Source organism: Hippocampus bargibanti, linkage group LG09 (assembly GCF_051943395.1).
Source record: "Hippocampus bargibanti isolate YZ-2025 linkage group LG09, ASM5194339v1, whole genome shotgun sequence".
Classification (NCBI taxonomy): domain Eukaryota; kingdom Metazoa; phylum Chordata; class Actinopteri; order Syngnathiformes; family Syngnathidae; genus Hippocampus; species Hippocampus bargibanti.
The window spans coordinates 17266761-17283603 of NC_142742.1; the positions used below are offsets into that span (position 1 = coordinate 17266761).

General features: G+C 42.8%; 1 protein-coding gene across 1 annotated transcript; it reads right to left on the minus strand.

Moving 5' to 3' along the window:
• Positions 1 to 7090: 7090 nt before the first annotated feature.
• On the minus strand, positions 7091 to 16799 carry kcnk17 (potassium channel, subfamily K, member 17). Its single transcript, XM_089004942.1, has 6 exons — positions 16584 to 16799; positions 12225 to 12290; positions 8168 to 8282; positions 7871 to 8037; positions 7641 to 7809; positions 7091 to 7571 (listed from the first exon to the last, which is right to left on the minus strand). Exons 1-6 carry the CDS (start codon positions 16797 to 16799, stop codon positions 7333 to 7335), a joined length of 972 nt encoding a protein of 323 aa, XP_088861068.1. The 3' UTR covers positions 7091 to 7332.
• Between the last annotated feature and the right edge of the window lie 44 nt (positions 16800 to 16843).

Below are 16843 nucleotides of genomic sequence, written 5' to 3' on the forward strand. Positions count from 1 at the left end.
GGTAGGGTCGAGGATGCAGTAGCTTTAAGAAGAATCTCATCCTCAACCTGGAGAGGATACTCCCCCCTTTTCTTACTGACCACCACAGTCTCATATTTGGGGGTGACGATTGATTCTAAGCCTAACCACATGACAGTCAATTGTGAACTGCTACACTGAATGTTAATGATTGCGGCATGTAGCCAAAGAACCACATAATCTGTAAAAAGATAGAATACAATGCTGAGGTCAACACGCTCCAGAATCCTTCTACGCCTTCAGAAAATCCATCACTGAAGGTTAGGAACGACAAAGGAGACCTACGCCACTGGGAAAAGAAATCTGAATTGGTCTGACCCAAACCCTGTTCACAAGATCCCACAGAGGACTTTGTCGAAAACATTCTTGAAGTCCACAAAGCACCTGTAGTATCGTTGGGCAAACGTCTACACACCCTCGGGGACCCTGCTTAGGGTGTAGAGCCAGTTCCCTGTTCCACAGCCAGGAGGAAAATTACTCTCCATAAGGTGCGATGGCGCTTCGTCATCCGTCATAAAAGTTTTACTGGCACCTAGTTACCTGCCATTAAATTCTTATCTAGAATGGCATGACAATTTTAGTTGTCACTACTGTAACGAATTGCAAACGCAACTAAAACATATGATTTCACCAATGCATAGCGAATACAACATGAACAGATACAAAATCACCACTTGCGTGAAACCCAAGCTATTTTCTGAAGGCAAGAACCAATATGAGTGAAACGATAAACACAACCATAATGATGCAATGTTATTCCTGCATTCTCCACATCTAGGACAATTATCTTTTCAAAAAAATCTAAATACACCCACACTGCTCTTTGCTCCTTTGCAGATACCGTCCTCATCAGGCCTGACCTTTTAACACAGGTGACTCAGAATGGTGTCCTCCTCTACATTTGTGACTCGTATCCGCTGTGGTCACTGCCAAAGAGACACAAGAAAACTGCTAGTCTTCGAGACACTAAATTAGATTAGATTAGCCTTTATTAGTCTCACAGTTCAGAAATTTACATTCCACAAAAAGTTATTTTTAATTTCCATCCATCCGTCCTTCCATCCATCCATCCATTTTCTGATCTGCTTCATTCTAACAAGGCCAGCGAGGGGGTCCAAGAGGTGATGCCAGCCCTCTTTGAGCAATAGACAGGGACCTGAACCGTTTGCCAGCCAATCGCAAGGTACAAACAGACGAAAAACTATCCGCGAACACACTCATGGCAAGTGCGAATTTTGAGTGTCCAATCAGTCTGCCATGCATGTTTATTTCAACACAGTCAAGGGGAAATCATGCAAACGCTGCAAAGGAAACCTGAAAATAGAATCGAACCCTGCACCTCCAAATGTTCATGATAAGGTTTTATAAAGAAATATTTAAGTAAATATGCGTACTGTTGTTGTCTTTGTCTCAAATATATAACGTATAAATACTCTTTGCATGTTTTAATCATGCTGGTACTTAAAAACGATGACACACAAATTTCTTGAAGAGAGGTGTGGTTGGGACAAACCCTACTTTGCAAATTTCTGTCTATCGCACGTGGTCCTCTTCCCCATTAACTGCAAAAACTGTTGATTACTGTATTTGTTTGCAGTGTTTTGGGGCATAATACTCAAGCAGCTCATGTATTTCTTTTTTTTTACTTTCATTCCTTTCATCACTTTGCTGCTGTGAAATGTAAATTTCTCCATTGTGAGACTAATAAAGGCTAATCCAATCCAATCCAATCTGGGTGCAACTTTTCTTTTAATATGTATGATTACTCATAGTTTGATTTCACATTAATCTTATTATTATTAGCCTCCTATCACCAATGAGTTTCAATGTTCGCATTTCGGAGTTTTGTTCTTTCCCCAAGCTTCAAACTTTCCATCAACTTTGGTAAAGGTTAATTTTGCATCCACAATCCATAACACTCATTCCATAATCTTTTCAGGATTGTCTCTGTATTTTCCAGTCTGACCTTGTTTTTCTTCTCACTAATGAGTAGTTTGCATCTTTGGGTGCAGCCACCACCGGTTTTGGACATGACATCTTGTGCAAACAGCAGACTTTCTCTTTACTTTTACCGTCCAGAGGTCATGATGTCACTTGGATTGGGTGTGATGAGTCACAATGACAGTCACAATGTTTCTGTCATTAACTTATGTTGTTTTGCCTGATCTACCCATTTTACATTTTTGCACTGGTGCTTTCTTTCCTCTCCTCAACATTCCATATCGTGTATGTTTTAGCTGCAAATAATGTGTGTCACTGGTTAAGAGTGATTGGATTGCATGAGCCTTTAGTAGTCTCGCAGTGGAGAAATTTACATTTCACAGCAGCAAAGTTATGGAAGGAAGAGAAAAAGAAGGCAGCAACTCTCGCGGTGCCATCTTGAAGTCAAAAGAAAAAAAATATGATAACACAAAGACACTGTCATTCAATTTTAAGCACTTTCTCCACCTTCTTTGTTGTATGAAGCAGTTCTTAATGAAAGAGGAGATGATCAAAGTGTCCTTTTCATCAGTGGATCAGGGACGTCATGGTGAAATGTGTATGTCTGCTACAAGCTAAATGTTGAAAGCAAACACGAAGCTGTAGCATGTGATCTTCTGTCACATCTGCTAGTTCTTCCCACATTGACACCTTTCTGGATTTCATGTTGGTTGCTACAGTATAAATATAGTCTGCAGTTCTTAAACTGCTGTGGACATTTACTCTAGCGCAGGGGTCTCAAACTCCGGTCCTCGAGGATCTAGTCCTACATGTTTTCCAAGTCTCCCTGTTGCAACACACCTGAGTCTGTGTTGCAACAAGTGTGTTGCAACAGGGAGACCTGGAAAACATGTAGGATGAGGCCCTCGAGGACCGGAGTTTGAGACCCCTGAAATTTGCCTCTTTGTGCAATTCTCTAAAGGAATGTACAGTGCTTCCATACAAGGAATTCTCTATTTGTCAAGATTTGCGAGGTGGAGGATGGTTGTGGATCCCCCCAAAAAAGCAGGCGGGAGGAGGGAGGAGCAGGGTGTATTTAACAAATTGTATTAAAATAAAGTCAGCAGGAACAAATTCTTGAACATCAAAGTAGCAAACAAAATCATGAGTAAAATTTGACAAGATGAGACAAACCTGACAGAATGAAACAAATACAATGACCCGATACCGAATGTTGGCGGGGCCGACAGAGCCACCCGTTGGTCGCTAACCAGAACGTGACAGTAACCCCTCCCCCTCACGGGACTGATTGCAGAAGTCCCAACAGTCTCCCAAAGACACGCCTCGCCAGGGAACGAAAAGGATAAGGCAACCCTTGCCTCTCCAGGAAATAAAAGGCGACGGCGTCCTTCGCCTCACCGGGGAGCGAGAAGGAGACAGCAACCCTCTGCAGGAAATAAAAGGTGACAGTGTCCTTAGATTCACCGGGTAACGAGAAGGAGACGGCAATCCTTGCCTCTCCAGGGAACATGAAATAAAAGGCGATGGCGTCCTTCACCTCACTGGGGAACAGAAAGGTGACGGCCCGATGGGAACGGGACTCGTCCTGATGTGGACGTGGACGTGGCACAGCTTGTCATGGATGCGAACGTGACTCAATTCACACAAACACATGACAAAACATGGCTCAACGTGGACATGCCCTGCCAGGCACAGGGTAGAAACGATACCAGTCCTTTGCACCTGCGGTATCCAGCAGTTAGTCGGGTCTCGGTCTGACGTGGATGTGGCATGGCTCGTCGTGGATGTGACTCAATTCAAACACACAACGAAGCATAGCTGGACGGGGACGTGCACTGCCAGGCACCGAGTGGCACCCCGGACGGCCACATGGGAACAGGTCTCGGCCTGACGTGGACTTGGACGCGGCATGGCTCGTCGTGGACGTGAATATGACTCCATTCAAACAATCACGCGACGAGGCATGGCCCAACAAGGACGTGCACTGCCTGGCACAGGTTGGAAATGAGACCAGACCTTTACACCTGCAGGATCCAGCGGTGAGTCGGGTCTCGGCCTGACGCGGACGTGGCATGGCTCGTCATGGATGTGACTCGATTCAAACAAACACACAAGGAAGCATAGCTATACAGGGATGTGCTCCGCCAGGCACCGAGTGGCACCCTGGATGGCCACCTGGCAACAGGTCTCGGCCTGACGTGGATATCGTAGACGTGAATCTGACTCTAGTCACACAATCACGCAAGACAAACCTGACAGGGTGAAACAAATACAATGACCCGACACTGAATGGTCGTGCCGGGAGTCTTTTTAACTGTCACTCATTAAAACGACCAACACCTGTGCAGCTGCAGGCGGGGCCAACAGTGCCACCCGTTGGTTGCCAATCAGAATGTGACACTGTTAAAATGATGCCAAGATGAGATGAGATGACTCAGTTCTCTTCGGTGACAATCAGAAATTTCTCCATCAACTCCAACTAGTTCAAAATTTTTCACTAAAACCCATCACTAAAAACCCCTCTTTCACCACATCACCCCCGTCCTCCAGCAGCTCCACTGGCTCCCTGTCAAACATCGGACTGAATTCAAAATACTTCTGTTTACATTCAAAGCCATCCATAACCTTGCCCCTCCCTATCTTTCTGACCTGCTTCAAATCTCCGTTCCCTCTCGGTCCCTCAGATCCACATCCTCCCTTCACCTCTATGTGCCCTCTGCCTGTCTCACCACGATGGGATGCAGAGCTTTCAGCCGCTCTGCTCCCAAACTCTGGAATTCACTTCCACCTAACATCCGTATTAATACACCCTCCCTATTTTCAAATCCCACCTCAAAACCCATCTGTTTAAAATTGATTTCAATGTCTAGTTCTATCTGCTATTTTATTATTTATCATTTTACTATGATTTTATTGTTGTGTGCTTTGTTTTTATTGTCAAGTGTCCTTGGGCGTTTTGAAAGACGCTTGAAATTAAACATATTATTATTATTATTATTATTATTATTATTATTATTTATTACACTTCCCTCCTGCACCCAACATTGTATTTCCTGTACAACTGTGTTAAATAGGTTAAATAGTGTTAAATAGATGTGTTTTGTAAAAAACCACTTTAATTTCCATGCAACATTTGGACATCAAAAATATTAAATTCTATGATTGAAATAGGAGGCGGCCCGGTAGCCGAGTGGTTAGCACACCGGTTTCACAGTGCAGAGGTCGCCGGTCGCGTCCCGGTCCGGCCTCCCTGTGTGGAGTTTGCATGTTCTCCCCGGACCCGCGTGGGTTTTCTCCGGGTCCTCCGGTTTCCTCCCACACTCCAAAAACATGCATGGCAGGCAGATTGACCACTCCTAATTGTCCCTAGGTGTGAGTGTGAGAGTGACTGTTGTATGTCTTTGTGTGCCCTGCGATTGGCTGGCAACCAATTCAGGGTGTCCCCTGCCTCGTGCCCGAAGACAGCTGAGATAGGCTCCAGCAACCCCAGCAACCCTAATGAGGAATAAGCGGTACGGAAAATGAGATGAGATGAGATTGAAATAGGGCCCTATCATGTGACATCACATTTGAATCCTGTGTGCAACTTGTGTCCCACCCCATTGAAGTTTAAGTTCGCTTTACCATTCAATGAGCTAAAAATGTACTTTGATGGGATATCATGGAACATTTTCCGTTTGTCACATTTTCATACATAATCACGACACTTAACACTCAGCCTTGACGTCTACTGAGTGATGTGTTGCAAAAAACTCTGGCACTTTGTTTGCAGCTAACAAGTTAAGCACAGGCTTGAAAGCATTTAATGATATAAAGTGACGATGGAAATACTGTGCCAACCAAAAGTGGAATTCTTCGACTGTCTTATCAATAAAGATACAGCCAACTTACTTCCCTTGTCTAGACTATAAGGAATTATAATACTCCTGGTGACAAGTGTAGTCACTTTTCTTTGAAATAAAAATGAGTACTGGTAATAATCATGATTCAGTGATAGCGCTCTTCTGGGAACCAACTGTTTTATTCGACCAGTCGGTTTCCTGTCATACCCTTCACTCAACTTCAGTTGTGCAAAATGTCTTCTTTCAGCGATTGTTTTTGGTGTGTTAATGGAATTAGTGTGTTGTAAACCAAATGATACATAATTGGTAAATGGCACCGGCACATTATTTATTCGTACTCTGCAGCAGTAGTACTGGCGTATCTCGGCCCTCCAGGATGCCAGTACTGTATTCGTTTCGATGCAACACTATTTAAGGTTACATACAGTCATGACAGAGTTCCCACAGCTGATTTCATATAATAAGTTACTGAAACGTAAAAAAGAAACACCATTCCCATTACGAATACTGTGTCCTCACTGAACCGTGGCCAAATATTTTTTCTTGTGCAATGGTTGCAATCCCGTCACTTTCACTCCCCATAACTTACCCATAACTAAGCAAAGGAGGGGAAAGATACACAGAATGCCATTTCTGTCCTCCTCCATACTTTGGAATTTTGCACTTTTCCTAATAGCTCACCCAATTATTCTTTGACCCTTGCATGACTCTATATTTGTGGCTTTTGGCATCTTGTAATTTTCCATTCTGCCGGGACTTCTGCCTGCCATCTGCCTTTGGCATTGGCACTCCTCACTGACTTTCAATTAAATAAACGAATGATGAAATAGTTTGTCCTTTGGAAGGCCCACTGTGACCTTTGTGAGAACCCATCAAGTTCATTTCCTCATGAGGAAAGAAGTACGTTTCCAATCCAGCAAAATAAATGTTGCAGTAAATGTGGATTTGAATACAATTAAACTTAAACGAGAGAGCAAACTGTACGTCTCGTAAAAAATACAACTGACCGCAGCTATGGAAAGACAATTCTAGTAGAGCCGACAGCTCCAGTTTCAGTTCCTTTTGGCGCTGTTTATGTAATACTGCCACCTAGTGGAAATGGGGCTTCTGACGGCACAGAGAACTCCAGCGAAGAGAAACCAAATCATATTTAAAGAGAAAAAAATGGAAGTGAACAAGGCAAGATTTGTGCAACATAAGTCAAACTGAGACAGGAAAATCAGTCAGTTAGCTTTTTACTGACATATAAAAACATTTTCACAATATTGCAATTAAGTTATTTTCTTGTAATAGCCCCGCGACCCTAATGAGGAATTAGTGGTACGGAAAATGGATGACAATAATAGCACAAATCAACTGAATTTTCAGCAGATAAGAGTTCCATGCAACTACAGTACTATAATTCTGTGACTGTCAGCTATGACATGACCAAATAGTGTATAAATCATCAAAGTGAGTACAGTATAAACACAATTGATATGCATGCACATTCATCATGTCCTTATGAGTAAGGAAGACCGCTTGTTTTTTCTTACTGAGTTAAAGGTGGCTGCTTGACATGTTCATGCTCCTTCAGCTCTGTGCTCTGGTTATGACTCTCCTGTTCCTCCCGTTTGTCACCCTCCCACCACTGTTTCACAAGACAGTTGAGCTTCTCAAGGATATCAATAGAGTGGTTGATAATGAGTGCCAACCAAGCTAGGCCGAAGAATATCCATGAGGCCATGAGGACGCTGTACCACTGTGGGTACACTTGATCTGGGTTATTATCTGAAAACAAAACATTTAAATATGACGATGGAGGCGATAAAGCTTTGATGAGCGCGCTCTGAGATGTACCGGCCACAAAGTCCCCAAAGCCGATGGTGCTGAGCGTGATGAAGCAGTAGTAGATAGCCTCTGAGTAGGTCCACCCTTCATGAAGCTGGAACACCAGCATGGGAACAATGAAGAAGAAGATGGCTCCAGAAACGTAGGACACCGAGTGGACGAAGAAGCGTGAACAACTCTAAGCGGAGAAAAGGAGGCGGTGAAGCGACAAAAAAAATCATCCTGAAAGAGATCCTCACCCGTTTGCCAGTCTTCCTCTCGAGGAAGTCGGAGGTGTTCCGCTCAATGACGACCATGTACTTGCCCACCCTGTTGAGCACCACCATATTGAGTGGGATGCCAAAAAGGGCGAAGAACACGCAAAAGATCTGACCAGTGGTAGAGCTGGGACTCATGTTTCCATAACCTGTAAATGATAAATATTTGAAGGTTGTATTCTCAACATTTGTCATCCCTGCACATTTGTCTTCCCTGCAGCGCCTCCGCATAAAAGCAGGAATACCCTTCACCCATGTGTATCAAGCTTACTAACTAACCTATGGTTGTGACCACAGTGGCGGCAAACACAGCCGAGCTGGTGAATTTCCAGAATCCGTCTGTGGTGCCATTGCCTTTCAAACTCAGGCCCACTTTAGAAGCATCTCGAATAACCTGGAGGTGGAAGCAAAACAACACACAAAAAACAAACAAACAAACAAAAACAAAAACTACGATGCCTGCCGACTCAGTGTTGACATTTGTTTTCTTGGGGTTTGTGTTCCGGTCAAGACAATTCTCAGAATTGAACTGTTCTCAGCAATTACAGACTTGCTTAACAATCGTAATCTCGGTGTGAACTAGAACAAGGAAAGAGAACTGCCCTACACTCATGAGCTTGCGAGCTACAACATATAACAGCAATGAGGCAAGTAAGAAAAAACAAATCCACAGTTCAACACTACTTTGGAAGAATTTGTTCCAGAATTTTGAATTTAACTGGATTTGGTGTATTTACATTTCTGACAACTCTTTTACTTTTCAGCCTTACATTTAATGACTGATAGCTACTACTTTTTTGTACAGTGATACCTCAGTTTAAGAACGCTTTAGCTTACGAACCTTTCCCCTTACGAAGATTAAATTAGCTAGAATATAAATTTGGCATACAAACGGACCAAACCACATGGAGCATCACGGTGGCTGGGGGACTAGTTTTTGGCGGAAGAACACCAAACCACACGGTCGGACAGCTGGCGGACTAGTTTTCATCACCCCTTTCCTTAAGTGGTTTGTTGTCAAGGATACTTTTGCCATTATGAGACCGAAAAAGACCCCACCACAGGCTAGTGGTAAGACGAAGAAGACACAAAACTAGATTACGGTCGAACAAAAGAAGATCATCGAGAATCACAAACGAGGTGTGCGTTTGTGTGACTACCAGTATGCAAAGTCGACCATTGCTACGTGTGGTTAAGGGTGTTTCTGTGTTGTCTAAGCAACGGTCTCAGGCAATAAAAGAGGTTGAAAAACTTCTGTTGATTAGGATTAACGAAAAGCAGCTAGCAGGGGACATTGTGAGTGTGGGTATTATCACTCGAATATCATCAAGAGGCAACCTGGAAGTTCGTCAGCCATTGACAACTACCATCATAAAGGTAAATAAAACAACTTTATTATGTAGTAGAGTTTATTTATTTAATTACAATACAATAGCACATTTATTATACATAAAATAAGGTATATTGTGTGTAATTTTAAGGCATATTTGGTAGAAATTTAACTTTTATGGGGACCTGGGAACTGATTATTCTCATTTTAATGTTTTTTTTATGGGAAATAAATGCTTGGTAGACAAACTTTTTGCCTTACACACACTTTCTGGGAACCAATTAAGTTTGTAAGATGAGGTATCACTGTATATTTTTGTATTTACATTATATTTACAAGCGCATTTTCAAACTCTAAAGGACACTTGCATTTCTTTGTTAAAGTAGGTCTATGACTTTTGAACCTCCGTAGATTAAGCAACAAGTAACATAAAGATGTAAATGCGGCTGATTAGTAGAAGCAAGATATTCTCCCTTCATGGCCCATTTGAGAATTGAATTGAATTGGTTGATCCAAAGAATAATGCTCGGTGAATGCTTTGTGTCTTGTGCCAACCTTTAAAACAAGCTATACCTTCCGAAAATCTAAAATCTGATCATTAGCCCCGTCGTCCTCAGTTCTTAGTGCAAACCAGTGGCGGCCGTGGATTTCATCGCTTGGCCTTCAGTAGTGCATGCCGATAGCATGGAAATAACTTGTGACTTGTAGAAACTTCAGAAATACAATACTGTCATTAAACTGTTCAAAGTTTTACTATGAACATGTGGATTCATGATAACCTCATAAATTTGCTACATTATTTGCTTCGGAGCTGTCCAACCTTTCTGAATGATATCCATCTATTCTTGAAAGTAGATACAGGTAACATCCGATTTACGACCGGCGCGAGTTACGACCGCCCCTACGCCAGACTTTTTTTTTAATTCTACGGCTGCCACCCCTACAGCCAGCAACGCGACAGAGGTTCGTGCAGGATGATTTATTAAGCTACAACACAAAGCACTGGTCCCAAAGAGGGTAGAAGGGGAATAATAAAAAATAAAGAATAACAAAAACGACGAGTGGGGGCGGGGGGGCAATGGGAAACCCGAGAAGCAACAAAAAACAAATTTTGAACCTTATACTGGTTTACTCAAGCTCAGTAGTTAAAACGGTGCTTCTGCTTTTTACCAGTCTGTTTGCATTCAAGTGAGCACTTCTGCCACTACTGGATCGCAATTAACTCCATTCCATTTCTTTGACAAACCGAAAGTGGCACATTTATTAGAACACGGTTGGCTATCAAAAAGTTAACCAACAATCGGAATAGAATCGTTAAAACACTAATGATGCAATCAACCTTATTCTTGCTCTCCCTGTGGAGAAACGGCAGAAAGGTGGCGAGAAGAGAGTTTAAATCAGATGATAAGACTGAGCAGAATGAGAGGCAAGAGTCTATGCACATATTTGTGCAAGTTAGGATAATTGAACGTAAAAGGCTTGCACCCTGACAATATCGGTGACCCTTTCTTTCCTTTTTCTCAGCTTGACATCATAGGCATTGTCTTACTCGATTCTCTCGCCAAATACAATGTTGATTCCACAAACGATGGGATGGAAATATTAAAGTGACACGATGAAAGATGGGCTTTAACTTGGTGGGAGCAGTTATTTTGGCCGCGACTCTCAGAGAAACTGAAAATTGAGCATAAGACTGTGACATGCAGTTATTCGAGCTGTCATCGTCACCAAAGCAAACTTTCCTTTGGCGAGGATATGAGGTAAATAAAACTCAAGGATGCGGTGCGCATTTGGAAGTGAATGATGGTTCAAATGTGACCCGAGGGCCCAAATATGAACAGAACACGGTCAGGGCTTTTTGGCCCATCACTTTTCAATATGTGTGACATCCTGTAGAGAAATAAATGAGCAGCCAGCCGGCAAGAGGAATTGTGATGATGACATGCCAATTGCAAATGAATCTCATGCTAAATTAAAATGAAACTCTTTCACAGGCTCACCGGCACGCACTAAATAAAACAATTGCAGAAAGCGACCAAGAGCAAACAAATATGTTTTGCATAGCAACAGCGTAAAAGAGCATCTGTTTAAGTATTTTAATAGGAGACATGTAGTCTGAAAGCAAATTGTACAAGCAGCAAAAAAGCAAAGCGGTCAGATGAAAATCAGGTTGTCCCCCATTTATAGGCTTGCAATGATAAATGAAGGCAATGGCAGACTTAAGAATGGAATCCTTCAAATATTGGCAGGCAAGACTTGAAGTGTAGAATTTAAACAGATGTCATGCTCAAGATCTTGTCTATCTTAGTTCTTCTGTTTGCTCTATGCATCCATTCTTCTATCCATTTTCTATATAAAGTATCCTGTGCAGTGTCCAATGTAGCTAAACCCCAGATTACTTCAGGCAGACTAAAGTCTGGAATGGAAACCAATCACTCACGGGGAACATTTGACAAACTATCATTTACACTGTCACAGAGAGGGAACTGAACCCACGCACTGAACCATGTTTTTGGAAACTACACGGGAAGCCGGAAATGTAGTGTCTCGTTTTGCGTGATGGTAGATGGAGGGACCAAGAAGCAGTGAGGCAGGGAAAGCAAGTTGGACCTAACAAAATATATGTAACAAAAATACAAGTACACTGTACACTGAGAAAAAAACTAATTGAAAGTCTTAAAACCCGCAAGGAACCAAATCAGGAAAAAAAATGACAGAAAACAAAACACGACAAAAGCACACAAACACACAAAATGATTCGATCAATACTGACAGAACCCAGGGAACTAAACACAAGCAAAGTGACTTGACAATTGCAAACACCCGGACAAGATAATGTCACGTCCGCTTGAGGAGTGGCGACAGGACTCAAGGGATGACGGAAGGTGGTTAAGGTCGGATCCAAAATACACGGTGGAGACAGTGATTCCAAAAACAGTCTTTACTGAGACACATATGGCATGGACAGAAAATAAGGCAAGGTAGAGGGCGACGACAAAAACAGACCTGCGTGCGGAGGGGTGACGGGGAACTTCCTGGAATACACCGACAACAACTGAACGGTAAGGGTGGCTTTTATAGCCAGAAGGCACAATTAAGGAAATGGGGAACAGGTGCGTGAGTCAGGAGAGCCAGGAAGGGAGGGGATGGGCACGCTCCTGGCGTTGACGAGGATGTGACAGTGCCCCCCCCCTTCAACGGACGCCTCTTGGCGGCCCACCCGGTTTGGAGGGGTGAGCCAAATGGAATGCCCGGGTGAGAGATGGGTCGAGGATCCAGGAACGGGGGACCCACTGATGTTCCTCTGGCCCATAGCCCTCCCAATCGACCAGGTACTGCACTCCCCTGCCCATGCGCCTGGAGTCCAGTATCTCCCGCACGGTGTAGACCGGGCCGTTGTCCAACATCTGGGGGGGCGCGTGGGGGGGGGACCTTTTGGGAAACTGTTGGGACTTCTGGAAGCAGTCCCTTGAAGGGGGGGGGGTACTATCATGATCTGGTTGGTGACCAACGGGTGGCGCTGTCGGCCCCGCCTGCACCTGCACAGGTGCTGGTCGTCCCGAGCCTTGGAGACTGCCACGTTCGGGTTGGTGACCAACGGGTAGCGACGTCAGCCCTGCCTGCAGCCTTGCAGGTACTGGTCGTTTTAATCACTGACACTTAAAAGGACTCCCGGCACGACCATCCGGTGTCGGGTCATTGTTTGTTGTATGCTTTGTATGCAATTGTATGCATTGTATGCTGTGCATGTGTTTGTTTAACCTTGCCGGACTTTTACACTTGGTTTTCTTTTGATACTTTGTATTTTTTCTGTTCAGATTTGTTCCTGTTGACTTTATTTTAATACAATTTCTCAAATACAACCTGCTCCTCCTTCCTGCCTGCTTTTTGGGATCCGCATCTGCCATCACCATCACGCAAAACGTGACAGATACAAAGGGATGAGGGAGCCGATTGGTTAAACACAAGGGACGCAGATGCCAAAACAAAAAAAGGCACTAAAGGGAGCAAAACCAAATGTAACCTCAATAAATGCAGAACATGGAGATTCTACCTCAGAAATGTGATGCCATCATACAGCCCCACGTGTTTAAAGTTAATGTGCAATATAAAGTATTCTATGTTTCTTTCTTAAATCCATTTATAACTTATCTTAGCATTCATACATTTCCCCACTTATAAAGTGTTAGAAATTCCATAAGTCTTCCGTCTGACAACTTAAGTTACCAAATTGGTTTTGTCTGAAAAGACTATTCATTAATCCCCACTACTTCGCCGTTCACTTATCACTTAAACGTTCAGAAAAAAAATGCTAAATGGCTCAGAGGTTTTGTACTTGGCTGTAGATTGATTGATTGGTTCCCAGCGCTGACGTTGACCAATGACAGCGCCATAATTCATGATTTACAGCCATGTGGATTGGCTGTGCATCTTTGGAGACCCGTCCAGCACCCTCCTCTGTCTAATCACGTGGGTTACTGTTTGATCAGTCTATTCAAATACTGTACTTGCCTAAATCAATGCTTTCCATTTAGTGTGTGTGTGTTTGTATGACTTGTCTTGTGAGGACCACTAACATTTTATACCATACGTTGTGAGGACATTTTGGTCGGTCCTCACAAGTTTTTAATTCTAAAGGCTTATAGAGGGTCTATATATGCATTCGTTTCAGAGAGGTCCTCACAAATTCACTCAAAATGATTTTTTGGTGTGTATTTTCATTTCAATTGGATACACACACTTTTTACTCACAGCGTGTGTTTGTGTGTGTGTATGTATGTGCGTGGTTAATGAGCGGAAAAAGTTCATACCGCAAAAAGTAAAACGCTATTTTAACCAAATTCACTACAGGGGTGAGGACTTTGAATGTACCCATTCAGAAACCTCACTGCTGATGTCATTTCAATTTCAAGTGCACTTTTTATTTCTTTATTTTTAAAGAAGTTGAAGTCGGGAATGGGGTGACATTTAGTGTTCAGATGTAACACTAGTTCTTCTCTAAACTTTTCAGCAACGGTCGTCCTCACTCCTTACCTGGAGTTAACCGGACCTCACAAAAAATTGAAGCAGGAATGTATGTGTGTGTGTGCTAGGGGAAGTGTGTGTTTGCACGAGAGAGAGAGAGAGAGAGAGAGAGAGAGAGAGAGAGAGAGAGAGAGAGAGAGAGAGAGAGAGAGAGAGAGAGAGAGAAAGAAAGAAAGAGAGAAAGAAAGAAAGAGAGAAAAAAGAAATAGAGAGAGAGAGAGAGATTCATGATCAGAATCAGAATCATCTTTATTGGCCAAGTGTGTCGAACACACAAGGAATTTGTCTTCAGTAGAACACACTGCACTAGTATTATCACAAATGGCATTGGGTTTGTACAAAAAAGCAGCATATGTCTCGGCGCCTCTTTAATTTTCTAAACAGAAACATATTGACTGTGAAGGGACCAAAGCAGCTGGTAAACAGGTCGCTGGAGGCTAATGGATGCTACACTGTCACAGCTGCATAAAGACAATGTTGAAGAATGTTAATAACTGTATAACGTTTTCTTTTTAACATTTAAGCAGTTGTGTGTACTCCTATAGTCTGTCTTAAAATATATTAAGCATACATACTGTTTATATATTTTAATCATGCTGATACTCACAAAGGATTGCACACAAATTCCTCAGGTAGAGGGTTGTGGGCGTGATCATGGGCGGCGGTGGGGCTGGGACCTCACCACTTCGCGGATTTTTACCTATCGCGGGGGGTTCTGGCCCCCCATTAACTGCGATAAACGGGTGGTTACTGTATATAGAGCAGGGGTGTCCAAACGTTTTGAAAAGGGGGCCAGATTTGGTGTGTTAATAATGTAGGGAGGGCCAATATTGGCAGACGTTTTTTTTTTTTTTTTTTTACATATAACATCAATAAATGTAAATACATTTCAACGAGCCATTCTGTATTTCACATGTGCTTTTTTTTGTTTTAATTTCAGCTATGTTAAGCATGTGTTTGGATTCATTTGAAACGTTCATATCAAAATTGTGGACGTTGAAAATCCAAATTGAATATTCACGTAACTTTTTTTACACAACCTTTTTTGTAACAGTTGAACAGCACTCGGGTGACAATTATATTTGAGACAAAAATAGATCTCACCATGTCAGTTTAATATTTACAGAATTATAAACACAATAACAGAGAAATAAACAAGTAATATTCATTATAACAAGTGCTAGGCTCATTTAAACTATAACATAAATATTAGATGATTGGATTTTTAAATGTTTATTATTATGGAGTGAAAACGTATTCAGGCTTATGTCAATGACAAATGACTTGGGGGCCCATTCAGTTAATTACCCATATACTAATTAGCCTTTCCTAATTTAGCCTCCTGATGGCATCACTTAGCAAACACATGTAACAACGCTATTGCCCAATGTATTCATTCTGCATGTGGGTCAGACCTACATGATTTTTTCACGGAGGCTGCAGGTCTAAAGAAAATGCCGCATTTGGCCCCCGGGCCTTACTTTGGATATGTCTGATAAAGCGAGAGTATGTAACTCTGGTTTCTTGATTGCCATGTCCCGCCATTTTTAGAGCTCTCCCTACGCCAAGAGAGATGAGCTGATTATTTGAATCGATCGGTTGTGTTGGAAGCAATCTAAAACGCGCAGGATATGGCTCCCGAGGAACCGGAGTGCCCATCTCCTGAGCTATAGGGAAATGGCAGAACAGAAGAGAAGTCTGGAGATTGAACCGCTACCCCATCAGTAACGCTATATGTTACCGTCACAATTAGGACTCCAATCTGGGGCTGAGCCTCGTTGTGTGATGCTTGCGTGACTTTTCTCCAGTTATCCTTCCTCCCACATTTCAAAACCATGCTCGTAAGATTTGGTCAAGGAAGCTGAATTGCCCAAATAATGCGAATGTGAATGGTTTCGTTTGCTCACAGTAAAATGGGATAGGCATCAGCTTACCTCAGACCCGAGTCAGGTTAAGCGGTTACAAAACGGATGGCTGGATGAACCAGTGACGTGCGGTGAGGTTCATGGCTGGTGAGGCACTGGCGTCATCAATGACGTCACCGCTCGTCTCTACTTCGTATTTGAACGGTAAATGTGAAAATTCAGCGATTTTGAAAAAAATCCTAAAACGGTGAAGTTAAATGGACAAGAACTTTAAAATACAAATCACTAAATACATATAACTGTTTAATTTATTTTTTCATTTGATATTTCCATGACAGCTTTCGATGATGACAGGTGAGGCACTGCCTCACCTGCCTCCACTGACTGCACGTCACTGGGATGAACGTTCATCTATCTACACAGAGGGATTTAATGGTTGGACAGCACACCGGTTAGTGTTATTGATCTTCCTCACCTGTGCCGCCTCCTCAAGGCCATCTTGGTCCAGACATGTGTAAGTTGACAACAGCTTCTCCTTGTTCATCAACAAGAGACTGATGTCCTTCTCCCCGAGATCCCCCTCCAACTTCCAAAATACCACCCCACCAATGAGTACGTAGGCCACATAAACCAACCCCAGTATAAGGATGGATGGCACTCGGGCGGACTTAAATATTTCCTTTATTCCCATCTTGATTTTCTTTGGGGGGGGGGGGGGGGGGTGTTAAAACTCCA

Excerpts from the sequence above, each read along its gene's own strand:
- kcnk17 (XM_089004942.1), bottom strand. The coding sequence starts at position 16,799 with ATGGGAATAAAGGAAATATTTAAGTCCGCCCGAGTGCCATCCATCCTT. Across the intron at positions 8,283-12,224 it reads CGTCACCCCTCCGCACGCAG|GTTATTCGAGATGCTTCTAA; the intron begins GTCTGTTTTTGT and ends TTCCACCTCCAG. Across the intron at positions 7,572-7,640 it reads CTTTGGGGACTTTGTGGCCG|ATAATAACCCAGATCAAGTG; the intron begins GTACATCTCAGA and ends TTTTGTTTTCAG.